At 52.0% G+C, this 17745-nt stretch overlaps 5 protein-coding genes across 5 annotated transcripts; 4 read left to right on the top strand and 1 right to left on the bottom strand.

Moving 5' to 3' along the window:
• The first annotated feature begins 1507 nt into the window (after positions 1-1507).
• M421DRAFT_425924 (uncharacterized protein) lies at positions 1508-3707 on the top strand. Its single transcript, XM_033594238.1, has 2 exons — positions 1508-1817; positions 1873-3707. The coding sequence occupies exon 2, from the start codon at positions 1977-1979 to the stop codon at positions 3411-3413; it is 1437 nt and encodes a 478-aa protein (XP_033443656.1). The 5' UTR covers positions 1508-1817; positions 1873-1976; the 3' UTR covers positions 3414-3707.
• Positions 3708-6236: 2529 nt separating this feature from the next.
• On the bottom strand, positions 6237-7991 carry M421DRAFT_9769 (benzoate 4-monooxygenase cytochrome P450; the record flags this gene model as incomplete). Its single annotated transcript, XM_033598526.1, has 4 exons — positions 6237-6396; positions 6466-6650; positions 6736-7845; positions 7908-7991. 4 exons carry the CDS (start codon positions 7989-7991, stop codon positions 6237-6239), a joined length of 1539 nt encoding a protein of 512 aa, XP_033443655.1.
• Positions 7992-8424: 433 nt separating this feature from the next.
• On the top strand, positions 8425-15763 carry M421DRAFT_75517 (6-methylsalicylic acid synthase; the record flags this gene model as incomplete). The annotated part of the gene is made up of 4 exons (XM_033597135.1): positions 8425-9042; positions 9092-9760; positions 9850-15049; positions 15108-15763. The coding sequence occupies 4 exons, from the start codon at positions 8425-8427 to the stop codon at positions 15761-15763; spliced, it is 7143 nt and encodes a 2380-aa protein (XP_033443654.1).
• Positions 15764-15807: 44 nt separating this feature from the next.
• Positions 15808-16089, top strand: M421DRAFT_12597 (alpha/beta-hydrolase; the record flags this gene model as incomplete). Its single annotated transcript, XM_033587334.1, has 1 exon — positions 15808-16089. A coding segment is annotated over one exon (282 nt), but the record flags the coding sequence as incomplete, so codon positions are not given.
• M421DRAFT_75508 (uncharacterized protein) lies at positions 16087-16840 on the top strand (the record flags this gene model as incomplete). The annotated part of the gene is made up of 2 exons (XM_033597134.1): positions 16087-16260; positions 16319-16840. 2 exons carry the CDS (start codon positions 16087-16089, stop codon positions 16838-16840), a joined length of 696 nt encoding a protein of 231 aa, XP_033443652.1.
• Positions 16841-17745: the final 905 nt, after the last annotated feature.

Raw genomic sequence — 17745 nt, 5'->3', positions numbered from 1 at the left:
ATTGTTTATCTAACTATTCTTAGAGACTAAGAGCTTCTAATTATAGGGTATATCTGTCTCCTTATACTAGGCAGAGATATAGACGCGTCCTTTGTAGATAATAAAAGGCAGGGTTGCATACCTAGCAGCGCAGATGCTCTAGATAACGGTAACCCACTCGCGATCACCTGGCTGAACAAGCTCTAGCCAAGCACGTCTCTCTAAGCCTGTTACAACCTTTAAAGACAAAGCAACACCTATCTAGAACCTAGTTTTATTAAAGTTGTATATATTGTTGTTGCAAACACTATACTTAACTTAAGTATCCTCTACTAGCTTAAACTATGCGCTAATTATCTTAGGATCTTCCTGTAGTATCCTCTGTCTATCCTTAGCTTAATTAAAGGCTATTTTAAGCTTGTCTAAACGCGTCACAAGCCTGCTAGCCTATAGTTTACTAATAGGCTCTTCACCACGCACACTAAGTATCTTATTAGCTATATCTGCCACCTTACATAGCTAGGGCGTAAATCCTTGCGAATTAAGGTTAAGTATATACTAGATAATTATCTGCTCCTCTAGTATAGTAAGTTTCTAGTAATTAGTGTGTATATCTAGTTAAAACGTGATATTGCAAAGGCAATTAGAGACCTGCTAATAAGGTACGTTCAACACTCTAGCAGCGCTGTGGATACTGCGAAATTAGCTAGCATAGAAGGCCTAGATAGCAAGGATAACTCTGCCTTCTCTAGTAGTATTCTGAAGTTGTTGTTGTTAAGGCATGTTGTGTTGGGGTAAAAGGTGGTTGTGCTAAGAGAAAGTGGCCAGTTTGGTGATATGGCCGGCTCGGTGATAATCTACGTTATGGCTGGCTTGGTGATAATCTACGTTATATTAGACAATTGTCTGCTCTTTTGTTGCAGTGAGCTTCTAGCAGTTTGCGCGTAAGTTGAGTTGAAACAGAGCATTGTTGGCGCGTTCAGAGAGCCTGCGCTGGTTAACATTAAACGCAGCAGCAGCAGCCCAATGGCTCTAAAATTGTCCAGTATTATAGGCCTGGAGAGTAAGCTGCAGTCTCCCTTTATGTTGAAGCAATAAGTGGTGATGTTGTTAAGACATACTGTGAAGTGCGGAGTTGTGTTAGTCTTGGCAGATTTTGACCGGTTTGGTGATATGACTGGCTCGGTGATAGAGTACGTTACATAAGATTAGAGGAGAGACACGAAATGGACGAGGACAGAGAATACACACAATTTTTACCACCCACGATCTCGTCGAGTTTATACTCTGACAACAGTACAATGCCACGATTTCCCGATTTCGACAATGGAAAAACTTTTCCCGATGCAGGAGCCCACAGACTAAGCCTAATGATCAGCAACACGCCAGATTGAGGTCGCCAAGCATGTAAAAGAGGGGTAGCCAAGCGATTTAGGACTACCAAGACAATGCCTCAGCTGATAATCGACAGAAAGGCGGGGTTGAGAGTACATAAGATTAGAGGAGACACGAAATGGACAAGACAGAGAATACACACAATTTTTACCACCCACGATCTCGTCGAGTTTATACTCTGACAACAGTACGAGAATCTGACAATAGTATACTGCGCTGTCCCCACGTGGCACTGTGCCTCGTCTCCATACCGAGGAGCCGGCTTGGCTGAGACTAGACCTGTGCGGGTTCAGCAATCACCAGGACGCACGCCTTACTATCTGAGAATTGTCGCAGCAGAGATAGACCATGTTACGCAGCGGATTGCTCCGGATGCTTCGTCTGGCTGCTAAAGCGCTGAGCGGGCTGAGCAACGCTTCGGTTGCTCCGGGTAATGGCTTGAGGTGAGTTAATTCTAGGTCGATCAGCAGTGTAGAGGCTGACTGTCTTGCGGAATAGCTTGGCAGGGGAATTTAACCACACCTTACTTAATACGGTCTATCTACCAAGATCGACCAGCTTTTAATAACGGTTAGATGGTATATGTCGTAATTTATTCAACGATGACATTCCGCGTTATCAGAAAGGCATCTCGGTTATGCCTTCTCCTACTTATGCTAGGTACTAAAGCACTTTCCCCGAGAACTCTATCATCTCAACTTCTTCATCAAACCAAGACTATGAGCACCAACTCGCCCCAACTGAACAGCTTCCCTACACAGTCAGACCTCATCAAGAGAGTGGCCTGCATTCGGTGCCGTACGCAAAAGCTCAAATGCCTCAAATCGACACATTCAGCGGTTACAAGCAGGTGTGATCGTTGCAGAAAAGCAGATGTTGAATGTACCTACGTTCCATCCAAGCCAATGGGCCGGCCAAGGACGTCTCGATCTCGACAGACAAACCCAATCATTCATAGCCCAGGATTGCAATCCGACACAACGACCGCATCACAGCAAAGCGAGCAAACTCATGAAAGATTCGATCTCAATACGCTGGTAGGAGATGCGGATCTAGCGCTGGATGCGCAGAATACGAACATGTTCTTCGACCAAATAATATCGTATGACCAAAGCGACGCATCGACGAGCCAAAATCTCGTATTCACTGCCAACGAGATGGAATTTTTGACGCCGTGCTCAAGTCAAGGTAGCCTGTCTTTCTCCAACAGCTTCGACATGTCCACGGCCAATGTACCAATCGAAGACGAAGCTGCAGGGGACCGCGGAGGAACAGCAACCGATGCATGTGCCTCAGACCGGGACTCACGAAGCAGCATGCAGCACCTAGCAAAAATCGGACTGGATCTGCACGTGCAGATAACCAAGTACCAAAAAGCCGGCGACAGCGCCGTAATGGCAGACCTAGTCTGTGATGTACTATGCAGCTCAACCGACTACTTAAATCGTCTGCTCTCATTGGATTGTACCTTCGTCTCGGGCCAAAGCAGCAAATACATGACCGACTGGACCGATGAGCAACCGGGCCAAGTATTGCAACTAGACATGTCGGCCGCATTCCAGCTTCTAATTCCCTATGTGCGACTAGTCCAGCTACACAACATCCTTTACCGGGCAATCCTCCGTTGTCTAAGTGGTGGCAGCAGCAGCGGTGGCGGCGGCGGATCCGGCATGGCATCAGCGCGGTCAAAATTTCCGGTTCTCTCGGTGGGTAACGCCTGCGTCGATGCCAGCGACACACTCCGCGCTCGACTGCTGCTGCAGATCAATATCGACCTAATGGCAGAAATCGAGACGACGCTAGAGCTGCCACAAGAAGCGAGGTTATGCCGGTCCGAGGGTGAAGGCGGAATGGGTTCCGTCATGGGCATGTCTTTGAACGAGCAGGGCTCGTGCGGTCTCTTGCGGAAGGTTGTGTCGCCTAGACTGCTCAAGACAATCCTGGACGAACGCAATCTCGGTGGTGATGATGTGCAATCCATGCGGGACCGCATTGCTTATATCAAATGCTTACTTAGATCTACCCGGCTGCACGCATAAAACGTATTCGGGACACTTATTAGGTTTTGCTAGCAGACGTTTCTTCTTTTAGAGTTCAGACGCCAGCTAGCACCCTAAACTATACATCTGTTTGCATTTTGTTTAGACAGTAGCCAGCCTTCTGTTGCGATCCATAGAACACAAGAAGGATTTAGCCAACTGGTTGCATGTAGCACAGTACCTCACAGGAATTACTAGTTAGCGATTGTAACGGTTGGGAGGAGAAGCAGATCACGTGTTGTTGGCGGCGGTCTGGTGCTGCTTCCTCATGTTGTTGAGCACCTCTTACCTCAGCTGCATCACAAACTTGTCATGCAAAACAGACCTCGCAACCAGCCTTCAACAGACAGAACAGAATAATTTAATAGTTAGACTCGTTTTACATTTGCATTTGATAAGCTGGGTAAGGTGCTTTCCGGCCACCCAACCACTTCGCGTCACCATTCATCAACGTCTTTTTTTCCCACCACCACGTGCTCAAAATGGATGCCCGTGAGACCGCTATACAATTTGCTATCGCTGATCTTATTTCTGGTGTTGAAAAAAGCCAGCGCGCAGCGTGTAAGAAGTGGGGCGCTCCCCGATCGTCGCTCCAAGAGCGCCTCAATGGCAGCAAACCTCACGCGATAGCTCGCTCCCACCAACAGCGATTGACTCCGGAGCAAGAGAAATTTCTTGTACAGTGGATTCTGGATGAGGGATCACGCGCACAGCCTCTATCTCACCCTCGTGTGCGTGAGATGGCTACCCAAATCCTCCGTATGAATGGCGACACCCGCCCACTTGGCAGGCGATGGATACCTCAGTTTCTTGCACGCAATCCACGCGTCGCCTCTATAGTAGGGAGGAAGATTGAGAGCGCGCGTACTACTGCTGCCAATTACAACACTATAAACGAGTGGCTGGAGCTGTTTGAGCGCACCCGAAAGATGCTGGGTATACCCTATGAGAACGTGTGGAATTTTGATAAGACTGCCGTCGCACTTAGTGTATGTACCAACCAGCAGGTTATCGCAGATGCGAGGAAGAAGAAGGCTTACAATAAATCTCCAGAATCGCGCTAGTGGGTAAGCGTACTGGAGTGTGTGAGCGCAGTGGGTAAGAAGCTACAGTGCGTCGTTATCTTCAAAGGCGCACACCTCTAATTAACGTGGTTTCCCTCAGTTAACACACCTAACTAGCTATACATAACCTCAATAAATGGCTGGACGTCAAATGCTATTGGACTTGAGTGGTTAGGGCGTATTTTTATACCAAATACTTCGCCATCAGGCAGTGGCCACCGGCTGCTTATTCTTGATGGCTATAGCTCCCACACACTTATCAACTTTATGTGGGAGTGCGAGGAGAATAAGATACACCTTCTCTACCTCCCTGCGCACGCGTTGCACCTTCTACAGCCTCTGGATCTTGCTCCATTCTCCGTGGTAAAGTCAAGCTATCGGGATGCGATCAGAGCGCTCTCCGCGCTAGATGACGCAGCACCTGTCAAGAAAGAGCGCTTTGTAACCTCATATAACTTAGCACGAGAGGAAGGGCTCTCAGAGAGAGTAATAAGAGCTGGCTGGAAGGCTGCTGGCCTTGTTCCGTTCAACAAAAAGCTAGTACTCAACTCATCTTAGATCACTGGGCGCCCAAGTACACCACCACCAGCAGATCAAGGCAGAGCTCTTCTTAAGGCAGTACTTGCTACACCAAAGAGCTCTCAGCAGCTAAAGCGCGCGCAGCAGGCGCTGCTAGGATCAGAGAACCTCTTGCGAAGCACCCGGGAGGTTCTCACCAAAGCAGCTAAGGCAATCGCTATCACCAACGCTAGAGCTGCTGGGCTAGAGGCTGAGAATCAACAACTCAAATATCGACTAGATAGTACTAAGACCACACGGGTAAGAAAGCGCGTTCAAATTAACCCAAATGAGCGCTTTGCAAACGTTGAAGCAATCAAGGCTGCGGTGGCTCTGGCTGCTGCTCAAGAGGCGGAAAACGCTGCCAAAAACCCAGAAAAAGAAGCTGAGAAAGCAGCTAAGGAAGCAGCAGCCTGCACTCTTGATTCTAGTTACATTTGATTGGGTGGCCGGAAAGTACGGGTGGCCGGAAAGCACCTTACCCAGCTTACCGCAACACCAATACTAGTAGGCAACAATTAGCGCATGGAACAGGATTATTGGACATCACGTAATGTAATCGGTCTTAGTGTGATGAGTTTCATTAGTATAATTAGTCATTAGTATATTTAGTAGTATTATATGTACCGAGTAGGGTATAATTTACTACTAGTACACCTAAGCTTCTGCAGCATCCGACGTGTTTCGCTAAAGCATCCGGAGCGGCCCTGTGCTTACCATAATCCATCCCTGCTGCGACAGAACTAACAGGCCCTGGATGCTGGCTAATCCAGCTTATGCCCTGCGCAAGGCTATCGCAATCATAGCACGTAGGCTTTAATCATCAGCTACTGCGCGATCTACACCGCTACCTAATGCCACACCACGTGTCCGTATATGTAGCCGCGCGGACGGGCGCTGTACTTAATTATGGTATATGGGAGCGGGAGTAGCAAGTATAGAAGTTAGGACATATAGCAACTGTCATTAGCAGACTAGCTGAGGTAGCTTCCTGAGGCTCCACTAGTGCCTTATCTAAGGTTATACGGATAGGGCCGTTCCATAGTAGCTGGCGGCTATGTAGTCGAATTTTAACGGTGGATTGTCGTTCCGAAAATCAGGGCCGGCCCATCCCTCCCCCTTCCGCTCAGCAATCCACAATATTGACTAGCAACCCGAGATCTCAGGCCGCTGTCCAGGTGCTGTGGGCGGAACTTCAATTTCAAAGTGATTTCTCGACCAGGCTAATGCGAAGCGGCTTCGGCTCGAACACCAGATACGCTTTCTGGTCCAACCAGTCTACCGGCGTGTCGTGCCCAAGACGGAGCTCGAAGTTCCAGAGCGTACGCGCAAGGAGAATCCGCGCTTCTGCAAGGAAGACCCTGGGATGACGTTAGAAGGGCATAAGTAATGAGACGTGGCAAAGATGTGCAAGTTCAGGGCAAGCTTACTTTCCGCCTATACAATTACGCGTGCCAATACTAAAGGGCTTAAATGCGTCTCTATCGTCGTGATCAAAGCGTGCGTCGTGCATCGCGTGGCCAGGCGGTACGAAACGCTCGGGATGGAACGCTAGCGGTTCGGCCCAATTGCGGGATGATGTCTGTGCGGTGTGCATGGCAATACCCATGACAGTCTACAGCGGCAGGTGAACCGTATGTTAGCGCTCAGTGACTTTTGGAATGGGTCTAGGAGGAAATGGGCGTCAGGGGTCTACGTACGTTGCCCGGGATCCACTCGCCATCTACTTGCAGTCCCTCGGAAGGAATCAGCCGGGGCAAATGAATCGGTGTAGGGTGATGTATGCGCAACGTTTCATCGATAACGGCAGCTAGATACGGTAATTTGGCTGTTGTCGCGATATTGATATCTGACTCTCGCTGGAAGGACGAGCGAATTTCGGCCAAAAGCCTCCTGAGCTGAACTGGGTGGGTCAACAGCAAATACGTTGCCGTAGCCAATGCAACTGTAGGCAATTGAGAGCCAGCGATAGTGACAGCTAGCGAATGGGTATTGAGCTCGTTGCGGGTGATACCTTTCTCCTTTGTGTTGTTGATGTTGCCAATGACTGGCGATACGAAATCGAACCGCGAGGACCCCAGGTCCCCCATTTCCAGCCGCTTCGTCACCAGATCTGCTGTATACTTCCAGTTGCGTGCTCGTATCTTAGCTGTGAGCTTCAAAAATAGGAATCCGAAGATTCTATCAAGCGGGTAAAAGTAGCTTAGGTGGTTGCGCACTGCACCGAACTTCGCCCCAAGGAAAAAGCCCGTGACCCAGTTGTGCTCGTTGTCGCCCTCGAGACCGTGGAAACTCTCGCCATATGCCAGGTCTGAAATAATATCCAGTGCTGCATAGCCGTAAAACTTGGCTAGATCGATGGTACCGTCTGGGCTCTTGGCTGCTTCGTGGCGCAGACGCTGAATGAACAGGTCTGCATACGATTCTATGATGGGTGACTGCGCCCGTAAAGCTCGATCGTTGAAACCATTCAACAGTGTCCTCCGCATACGCTGGTGTGTGCTTCCGTTAGCTGTGAAGAGCGAGTCGGCGCCGTTCAATGGCGGCGTCTGCGGGTGTGGGTCTTTTGGCAGCTGCGGTCGCTGGAGATACAAGTCGTTCCAAGCACCAGATGAAATGGTTGTCAGCTCATCTGGGCCCACGCGGACGACTTTACCGTAGTGCTCATGTAAACTGTCCATCCATTTATACTGTTGACCGCGAACGGCTGAGATGGCAAATGGAAGGCGAGAGAAGGCCGCGAATTTGGGCCCTGGGAACCTGGAAAGTGGGTGGAAATATATACAGTGAATCGCGGTTGTGATGTAGTACTATAATGAAATGTGAGCTAGACATAATTATGCTAGGATCTCTTTGCGCTGGAAGGACTTACCACCACTGCCAATATTGCGCCTGTCGTTAGTAGCTGGCCAAGCGACGGCACCGAAAACGACCACTTTTCTGCGAATACGTTCATGGCGTCAAGAAGTACGAATCAGGAGGTATCCTGTTGCCTTCTACGCTTATCTATTGGCAAACTTATGGACAGTGTAGGATCTACTTTTCGATGTAGTGACCGACTAAGAAGTAAATACCCGATGCAAATGTTACCGAGCTGAGCTCGCCCGAACAGCTGGACTCGGGCTTGAGAAATTGGCAAATACTGTACCATGTGTGTCTCAATGTCTCTAGCAGACCTGTGATTGTGGTCTAGATTGGAAACAGGTTAACTCGCCGAAACAGATCGTCGACCTTTGACCCTAATGTCCAGACAATGTGGACATACCGAACACTCCGAATGCGATCCATGTACCGGATAGATCAATAAGAACTAAGTCTTTTGACGTACAGCGTCTCGCTCCAAGCATCTTGCAGTACATTCAACATCTTGCATTTGCCTACACCACACCATGGCGCCATCCAAACCCACCCAAGCGGCGTCGGTCGCCATATTCTGTCCACAGAGCAAGGCGCCAGATGAAGCGTATCTGGACCAGCTGCGCACATTTTTCATACAACACCACCAACTGCGCAAGCTAGCAGACGACGTCCTGCGACTTAGCGAAACATGGGATATTCTTGCCGCACGCAGACCCGACATTGCTGCGCTGCACCAAGGACCCAAGTATCTACGGGCGCTACACAGCTGGGTAGAAACTGGCGCTTCAGGACCTGTCGCGAATGCCATGTCCGGGATCCTTTCGTTGCCACTGTTGGTGGTCATTCAGACATGTCAGTATTTCCAGTACCTGCAGCTTGTGGGCTTGACGCACGCCGAGTTCTTGCACGGGCTCAAGATGGGAGGCGCACAGGGATACTGCGGTGGACTTCTACCTGCTATTGCTGTTGCATGTGCAAAGGACGAGGAAGAGGTGGTGCGTATGGCGGGGATTGCTATGCGTATCGCTCTTGCGGTAGGCGCGTATGGAGAGTTAGGCGACGATGAGAACTTGCCTGGCCCTACGACGATTGTACTTCGTCTTCGATATGAGGGACAGGGCGACGATATAGCGAGGAAGTTTCCCGGGGTAAGTACCGCACCCTTAAATGATTCTCTACCTGGCTGACTTGTCTTAGTCGTATGTTTCTGCCGTCACTGACCCCAAGACCATCAGCATCGTTGGTCCTGTCCCCACGCTCGAGAAGGTCATTGCGTACGCACGGGAGCTAGGTCTACAGGCGCAAGGCATGCATCTCAGGGGAAAGGTGCACAACCCAGAGAATGCGGACCTAGCCCGAGAGCTCTGCGAACTGTGTGATGGGTTCGAGAATCTTACACTGCCGCCCTGCGAGGAACTCCAGGTTCCCGTTTACTCCAATATTACTGGCAGGCGGTTGCAGGGTTGCTCTCTCACACATGAAGCCGTTCTCACCATACTGGCATCGCGGTGCGAGTGGTGGACGCTCCTCAACGAGCTGGCATCCGCGCTCAAGTCCACAGGCGTTCAGTCGCACACGTTCGCCATGTTTGGCATTGGTGACTGCGTGCCACTGATGCCTTTTCACCAGGCGAGGCTCAAGGTTTCCAAGATCGACATTCATCGTACTATTCGGGAAGCAGAGCTCAGCGAGTACACATTTCCAGAAGATGCCATCGCAATTGTGGGCGCTGCGTGTCGGCTCCCTGGTGCCAACAACCTGGAAGAGCTATGGGATCTTATGGCAGGCGGTATCTCTAAAGCAGAGGAGATTCGACCAGATCGTATACCGTTGCATGCGAGCTTCAGGGCATCACAGGATCAGAAGGTAAGCTCAGAAGTTCCAAGCTTTCGCCTGCTATACTCTGGAGTGAAGAGTCTACTGACACATGTATATAGTTCACAAGCCGGCGGAAGTTCTTTGGCAACTTTGTCGACGGGGTTGATGGCTTCGACCACGCTTTCTTCCGCACGAATCCGAAGGAGGCGGCGTACATGGATCCGCAGCAGCGCATCCTGCTCGAGTTGGCGTACCAGGCCATGGACTCTAGCGGCTACCTGCGGTCACACAAACGTGAGGACGGTGACAACATAGGTTGTTTTATTGGCGCTTCTTTCAACGAATACCTCGACAATACTTCAGCGCATGCCCCGACGGCCTACACGTCGACTGGTACTATCCGAGCATTCCTCTGTGGTAAGATCAGCTACTACTTCGGATGGAGCGGACCCGCGGAAGTCATCGATACGGCGTGCTCGGCTTCGCTTGTTGCTATCAACCGTGCATGCCGGGCTGTTATGAGTGGAGAGTGCACGCAAGCGCTAGCAGGGGGTGTCAACATCATGTCTGGCATCAACAACTACATGGATCTGGGCAAAGCAGGGTTCCTCAGCCCGACTGGACAGTGCAAGCCTTTTGACAAGAATGCCGACGGGTACTGTCGCGCTGACGGAGCGGGACTTGTGGTGCTAAAGTCGCTGCGGCACGCGCGAGCTGATGGCGACAATATCCTTGGTGTCATTCCTGGCGTAGCGACAAACCAGGGCGGACTCTCAGCGTCAATCACCGTGCCTCATTCGCCTGCACAGATGACGCTGTACAGGCGCATCCTCAAGCAAGCAGGGATGAAGGCGGAACAGGTGTCGTACGTTGAGTGCCACGGAACTGGTACACAGGCAGGCGATCCGCTTGAAATGGCTTCAGTGCGCGAGGTGTTTTGCAGCGGTGACCGACAAGGGAACCTGCATGTCGGATCTCTCAAGGGCAACATCGGACACTGCGAGACTGCAGCTGGCGTGGCATCGCTGCTTAAGGTGCTTGCCATGTTGCAGAAGCAGCGGATTCCCCCACTTGCCAGCTTCAAGTCTCTCAACCCCAAGATTCCTGCTTTGGCGCCGGACAAGATGGCCGTGGCTAAGCAGGTGGAAGATTGGGACGCGCCCCTACGTGCGGCATGTGTGAACAGCTACGGTGCAGCCGGCAGCAATTCTGCGCTCCTATGCGTGGAAATGAAGAAGAAGAGTGTTAGCCCAGCTGGAGATGGTGTGGCAACAGCCAAAGCTACTGCGTGGCCTATTGTCATCAGTGCAGCCAGCAAAGAGTCTTTGTCACGATACTGCCATGCTTTGGACGAGTACCTGAGTAAAAACAGCAATGTGGCGCTCGGCGATGTGAGCTTCACGCTTGCGGAGCGGAGGCAGCGTCATCGATTCCAGCTCGCGACGACAGTGTCGGACATGGGCAGTCTTCGCGGGGTTCTGACAGACGGACAGCTCGAGGCAAGCATGATTGATGTGCCCCAGACCGCTCGCCCCGTAGTGCTAGCGTTTGGTGGGCAGAGCAAGCAGACGGTGGGGCTGGACAGAGGCTTGTATGACAGCAGCCCCAGGCTTCGAGCTTACATTGAAGCGTGCGACAAGATGCTCGTCGACATGGGGTATGCGAGCATCCTGCCTGCCATCTTCTCGTCAGAGCCGCTCGCTGACGTCGTCGTGCTACAGACGGCGACGTTTGCGGTGCAGTACGCGTGCGCCAAATGCTGGACGGACGCAGGAGTGCGTGTTGGGGCAGTTGTCGGACACAGCTTTGGAGAGCTCACGGCTCTCGCCTTCTCCGGCGCTCTCAGCCTGCGCAGTGGGCTGACGATCGTGGCGGCGCGTGCGAAGCTCATGGCAAGCAAGTGGGGCCCGGAGAGAGGCACTATGCTCGCCATCCACGCTGCCCGAGACGTCGTCGACCAGCTCATCCGCAACGTCGGCGGCGGCAGCGAGCTGGAGGTGGCGTGCTACAACGCCGTGGCCAGCCAGGTGGTCGTGGGATCGGCCGCCGCCGTGGAGCGTGCCGAGGCCCTGCTGGCCAGCGATGCGCAGTTTACCAGTGTGCGCAGCCAGCGCGTCGACGTGTCACATGGCTTCCACTCCAAGTTCACTGAGCCGCTGCTGGACGAGCTCGCGACCGTGGCGGCGTCTCTTACCTTCAGCGAGCCGAAGACGGCGCTCGAGATGTGCGTACCCGACGACTGTGCAAAGCAGAGCGTCGGCCCGTGGCGGATTACTCAGCACACGCGCGAGCCCGTCTACTTCGTCGACGCCGTCCGCCGCATCGAAGCCCGGCTGGGTCCCCGCTGTCTGTGGCTTGAGGCCGGCACAGACGCGCCCATCATCGCCATGGTCAAGCGCGCTGTGGCGCAGCCAGCGGACCATGTCTTCGTCCCCATGCGCTTCGCGGGCGCTAAGAGTGCTGCTGCCGTCTTGCCTGACGCCACCACCGCGCTCTGGCGCGAGAAACTCGACGTCTCGTTCTGGCCGTGGCTTGGCGGTCCAGCTGAGTCAGGGCTTAGTCATGTGTACCTCCCACCCTACCACTTCGTCCGTGCCTCTGCCTGGGTCGCCAACGTCGATCGTGCTAGCGAAGCGCGCGTCGAGGGAGATGCAAAACCCACGGTTCAGCCGGAGAAGCTCCAATCGCTGCTCGTCACCCAACAGCAGTCGGGCTCCCTGACATTCACCGTCAATATCGCCTGCAAGCGCTTTCGCGACATTGTCAGCGGCCATGCGGTGCGCGGTCGTCCGCTGTGCCCGGCCTCCATGTACATGGAGTGCGCCGTCATGGCTCTGCAGTGCCACCTCGGCTCTCGCTTCGACAAAGCCTCCGCTCTGTCCTTTGAGAAGCTCACCTTTGAACATCCCCTGGGCGTCGATCTAAGCCGTGATGTATCCGTTGTGCTGGGCGAAACTGCTGAGCCCGGACTATGGACCTTTCAACTGCGCAGCTCAGCCAAGTCGTCCGCCAATTCGCGTTTCTCTACACACGGCCGCGGCAAGGTCCGACTCGGCAGCCCTCCACAGCTGCATACATTCAAACACCTCATCGCTGAGTGCGTCGAAGATGTCGGCAAGAAGCACGGAACAGAGACCCTATTATCCAAACGCGCATATGGCTTGTTCTCACAGGTCGTCACCTACGCGCCCCTCATGCGTGGCATCCAGTCCATCACCATGGACGGCACTCGAGCCATTGCCAGCATCAAAGTTCCATCCCCTCATGTTGCCCTTGACGACAGTTCCGCCATTGCGCTCTGTGATACTGTCTCAATAGACACCTTTATCCAGGTTGTGGGCCTCCTCATCAACAGCAGTGACGCCTGCATTCCTGACCATGTATTCGTCGCCACTGGCGTGGAGAGCGCTACGCTGTCTCAAACCTGCGATTTTACTGCCACCGACACCTGGAATGTGTACGCCGTGTTCAGGTCTACCAGCGAGACAACGGCCACAGGTGACGTCTTTGTCATGACCACTGAAGGCAACATGGCTCTGACTGTCATGGATGTCAACTTCACCCGACTGCCCATAGCAACACTGGAGAAGCTGCTAGACACGGCAAATTCTGCACCTGCTGCCAAAAAAGAAAGCGCTCCCAAACATGCTGCACCTACAGTCCCAAGCCGCCGTGCAGTGCCCGAGTTGGTGACTGCAGACGATCCTCAAGCATACAGCTCCTCTAGCAGCGAAGACGGCATTGCCACTCCATCTGGCGAGCAAGATGACGGCAGTCTGCGCAAGATGATTGCTATGTACACCGGTGTATCATCAGATTCTATCGCCACACAGGCCACCATGGCGGATTTGGGAGTCGACTCTCTCGCAGCTGTTGAGTTTGCCGAGGATCTACGCTCGCAATTTGGAAAGGACATCGAGCCGGTGGACCTCCTTTCAAGCGATCTCGATGCCTTGTCCAAGCTTTGCCTGGCTCCAGTGTCAAAGCCGCTACTCATGAAGAAGTTGACCAAAGCCATTGTAGTCCCGGTGGCTCCTGCTCTTCCGGCGACTGCAACTATAACTAACGACTGTCGAAAGCGCCTCCTCCAAATCGTTTCAGACGCTTGTGGCGCCCCTGCTTCGGATATCAAAGACTCGGATACGCTCCGCGATCTGGGTGTTGACTCCCTGGCGTCAGTGGAGCTGAGCAGTGATCTAGAGGATGCTTTCTCTACTCAGATTGACGACAACGATGTGCATCTCGACTCCACTATTGCTGAGATCATTACCTACCTGGGAATCAAGGATGCGAACGGTCAAAGCTCGCTGGCCGTGTCCATCTCAACACCGATGCCTAGTTCGGCGCATACCACCAGGTCTCACTCTCCAGTCGCGGCGGTCGCTCCTCGAAAAGAGTCCAACACAACCCGCCAACGCGTGCTTCAGATAATATCGGATGCATGTGGCGCCCCTATCGAGGCCATGGGCGATGATGAATTACTTCGTGACCTCGGTGTCGACTCGTTGGCAGCGATGGAGCTCAAGAGTGAGCTCGAAGACGCGTTTGATGTCGAGCTGGACGATAGTCTACTCGATTTATCCGTCTCTGAAACTGTCAAAAGCTGTGGAGGTGCTCCTATAGAGCCTGTCAATCTACCCACAATCCTTAAAATGGCGGCCGCTAGCCTGAGTCCGCCACCCAAAACCGCCGGCAGCAAGTCCTCAACGCTGCCCGCTGACATGGCAAGCCCATTTGAATCTCTTGTCATCAGTGAAAGTGATCACACTACCAAGGCAAGAATGTGTGGGTTTCAAGATTTTGGGGCTACGGTAGCCCCCCGACAAGATGAGCTCATGCTAGCCTATATTGTTGAGGCCTTTGCGGAGCTCGGCGTTGATTTGCACGCCCTGAAAGAGGGAGCCTCGTTGCCACCACTGGCTTATCGAAGTAAGCACGCTTACGATCGACTTATGCAGAGGATCTGGGTCATTCTGGGCAAACATGGATTGGTGAAAACAATTAGCACATCACATCGCGTGAGAGGACCCGCGAAGTGCCCGCAAAGCACTTCGATCGAGCTTCTTCTGAAGATGCGGCACGATTTCCCCGCATATCGATGCGAATTTTCCTTGATGAACTTGACTGGATCCCAGCTTGGGCAATGTCTCGCTGGAAAACAGGATCCAATCGCCCTTATGTTCAAGACACGGGATGCGCAAGCCATCATGGAAGACTTTTATCTAACTTCCCCCATGCTCGCCACAGCCACAGAGATGCTTGTAGACACCATTATGGATGCTGTCTCCAGGTCCAAGGTCAACAATCCCATCAACATCTTGGAGATTGGAGCGGGCTGTAAGTATATACCTGGACTTGACTGCTATAGTGACATTACGCTAACAAATTTTCTCAGTTGGCGGAACAACAAGAAAGCTTGTGCAACGTCTGGACAGCTTGAGCCGATCTGTTAACTACACTTTCACCGATATCTCCCCCACACTTGTCAGTCGTGCGCTGAAGGTATTTGCGGACCAATATCCATGGTTGCAATTCCAGACGTGGAACATGGAACATACGCCTCCCAACGCTCTCTCTGCAACAGGTCCTTTCGACATCATCATCGGCACTAACTGTGTCCACGCTACTCAAGATCGCACCGCTACTCTCAACCGCCTGAAGGGACTGCTACAACCTTCAGGCTTTGTCGTTCTTTCAGAAGTGACAGAGATCGTAGACTGGTACGACATCACCTATGGCTTGCTAGACAGCTGGTGGGCCGATAAAGATGGTTGTTACCCTCTTCAATCTGCTGAAGCTTGGATGAGGTGTTTCAAGAATGCTGGATTTGCCGTTGCATCATTCTCGCAGGGTTCCAGTGTCGATCTGAACACACAAAGATTGCTCATTGCCAGCATGAGAAAAGACATAGAAGCGCCAAAACGCGCACCGCCACAACCGACGTTGGAAAGTGTTGTTTACAAGACGGCCGATGGCGTGGATATTCATGCCGACGTTTTCTTTCCAAAGCAGCCGCCCGCCAGCGCCATGCCCATTGGTGGGTCTCTCTGATAGCTACGCTAGATAGCTGCGGACTATGACACTGACGTTTCCGAATAGCTCTTATGATTCACGGTGGCGGCCACATGACACTTTCCCGCAAAGCAGTACGCCCTGTGCAGACCAGCTTTCTCCTCCAAAATGGTATTCTCCCCGTGAGCATAGATTATCGACTCTGCCCGGAGGTGAACCTTATCGATGGCCCTATTACCGACACACTGGATGCCTACAACTGGATCACAACCGCGTTGCCTAATTTGGCACGAGCAAAGGGTATCGTAGTTGACCCTGAGCGGATTGTAGTCATCGGTTGGTCGTCTGGAGGCCAGCTTGCAATGACAACTGCGTGGACCACCAAGTTTGCTGGTATGAAACTCCCTCTCGCCATTCTCAGTTTCTATGGACCCACAGACTTTGAGTCAGGGGACTTGGACAAGCGCCGAGCAGAAGAGTATCCAGAGAGAACAATGAAGATTCAAAATATAATCAAGGCACTGCCGAAGAAGCCGGTAAGATCAGTCCGAAGCAGTTGGATAAATAAACAATCGCTGATAATTCTTCTTACAGCTCACTCAATACGATGGAAACGGAAGGGATACTACTGGTATGGGCTGGGTTCGTCCCGGAGACCCGCGCTCCGAACTCGTCCTGTCGCTTTTCAAAGAAGGGAACGGCCTCTCACTTCTTCTGAACGGCCTACCTAGATCCAAAAACGAAGAAAACTCATCTGAAGACTTCTCTTCGGAAGACTCTGAGGACAGCTCCAAAGACGACACCGACGACGCTGATACGTGGCTCCACGCTCCCGATGCTGAACGCATTGCAGCCATTAGTCCGCTCGCACAGCTGCGCCGCGGCAATTACACCGTCCCGACCTTCGTCATCCATGGAACCAGGGACGAAATTGTACCTTACCACACCGCCGTCACGTTCGTTGACGCTCTGCACGCAGCTGGTGTTGAAGGACACTTGCTTACAGTGCAGGGGGCTAGGCATATCCACGATGTGACGCTGAAGATGGGAACTAGACAATGGGATGAGTCGGTGGCGCCTGGGTATGAGTTTCTCTTGCGACACCTGAGATGCTAAGATGGATGAGGTAATAAAGTATCTCGTGCTGATGGCGAATTTCTGTAGATAATGTGTTATTTGGGCATTTGGAATAAACTGTAACGTTTTGTATTCTTGCTTTCATTTTTGTGTTATATACTTCTAGCATATGTCTCTTGCTCTATTTAGTGTAATGGGTTCAGTACGATCCTACCCGTCCACTGCAAACAGATACGCTACCAACCCATCCCATTCCCTCGCCCTTGACCACGCACTTCAAACGAGCATAAAGGTTTTATACAGCAGCCTCCAACCTTCATAAAATCTGCCCAAACAAATCCCACTTCGGGGGCATCGACTCGCCGCCCTTAACTCTCCATAAGACTGTTGGTCGGTCATTCGGTCACTTGTTCGGTCACTTGTTCGGTCACTTATTCGGTCACTTGTTCGGTCACTTATTCGGTCGGTCGGTCACTCGGCCACACATACCCATTCAAGCCATGGGAAGGCACAGTGCAATGCCATGTCATGCAATGAGAGGCCATTCGATGTAATCACAAAGTCCCAGGATGTTTGCGTTTCTGTCGAGTCGATTCACAGTGCTGTGTTTTGGGGTGATGCGGGGAGGAACTTGGATGGTGGGGAATTGAAAATGGAGGGTTTCGGGGACCTTTGGGGATAGTGTGCGAGTATACATTCGGTGGGTTTTTTAGTGATGCGGTGGGAAGGAGGGTTGCGAGACTTTGGGGTGGAGGGTTATGTTGGGATGGATTAAGGCGAGACGATTTGCAGTCTGAGATGGTTGTTTCTTTGGAGCCTGGGACTTGAAGATACACACATTATGCAGGACAAATTCCCTGAGAATGTAGAAGAGACGTTGATTTTTTGATAGCTGGGTTTCTACATAGCGCTGGAGTAACATTAAATTTAAAAATGCAGTCAAT

This window comes from Didymella exigua, assembly GCF_010094145.1.
Source record: "Didymella exigua CBS 183.55 unplaced genomic scaffold M421scaffold_51, whole genome shotgun sequence".
NCBI lineage: Eukaryota > Fungi > Ascomycota > Dothideomycetes > Pleosporales > Didymellaceae > Didymella > Didymella exigua.
The sequence above is the reverse complement of the archived record's forward strand: the minus strand, read 5'-3'. Positions and strand labels throughout refer to the sequence as shown.

Bases quoted from the DNA above. Each gene is read 5' to 3' on its own strand.
- M421DRAFT_425924 (XM_033594238.1), top strand. From the start codon at position 1,977: ATGACATTCCGCGTTATCAGAAAGGCATCTCGGTTATGCCTTCTCCTA.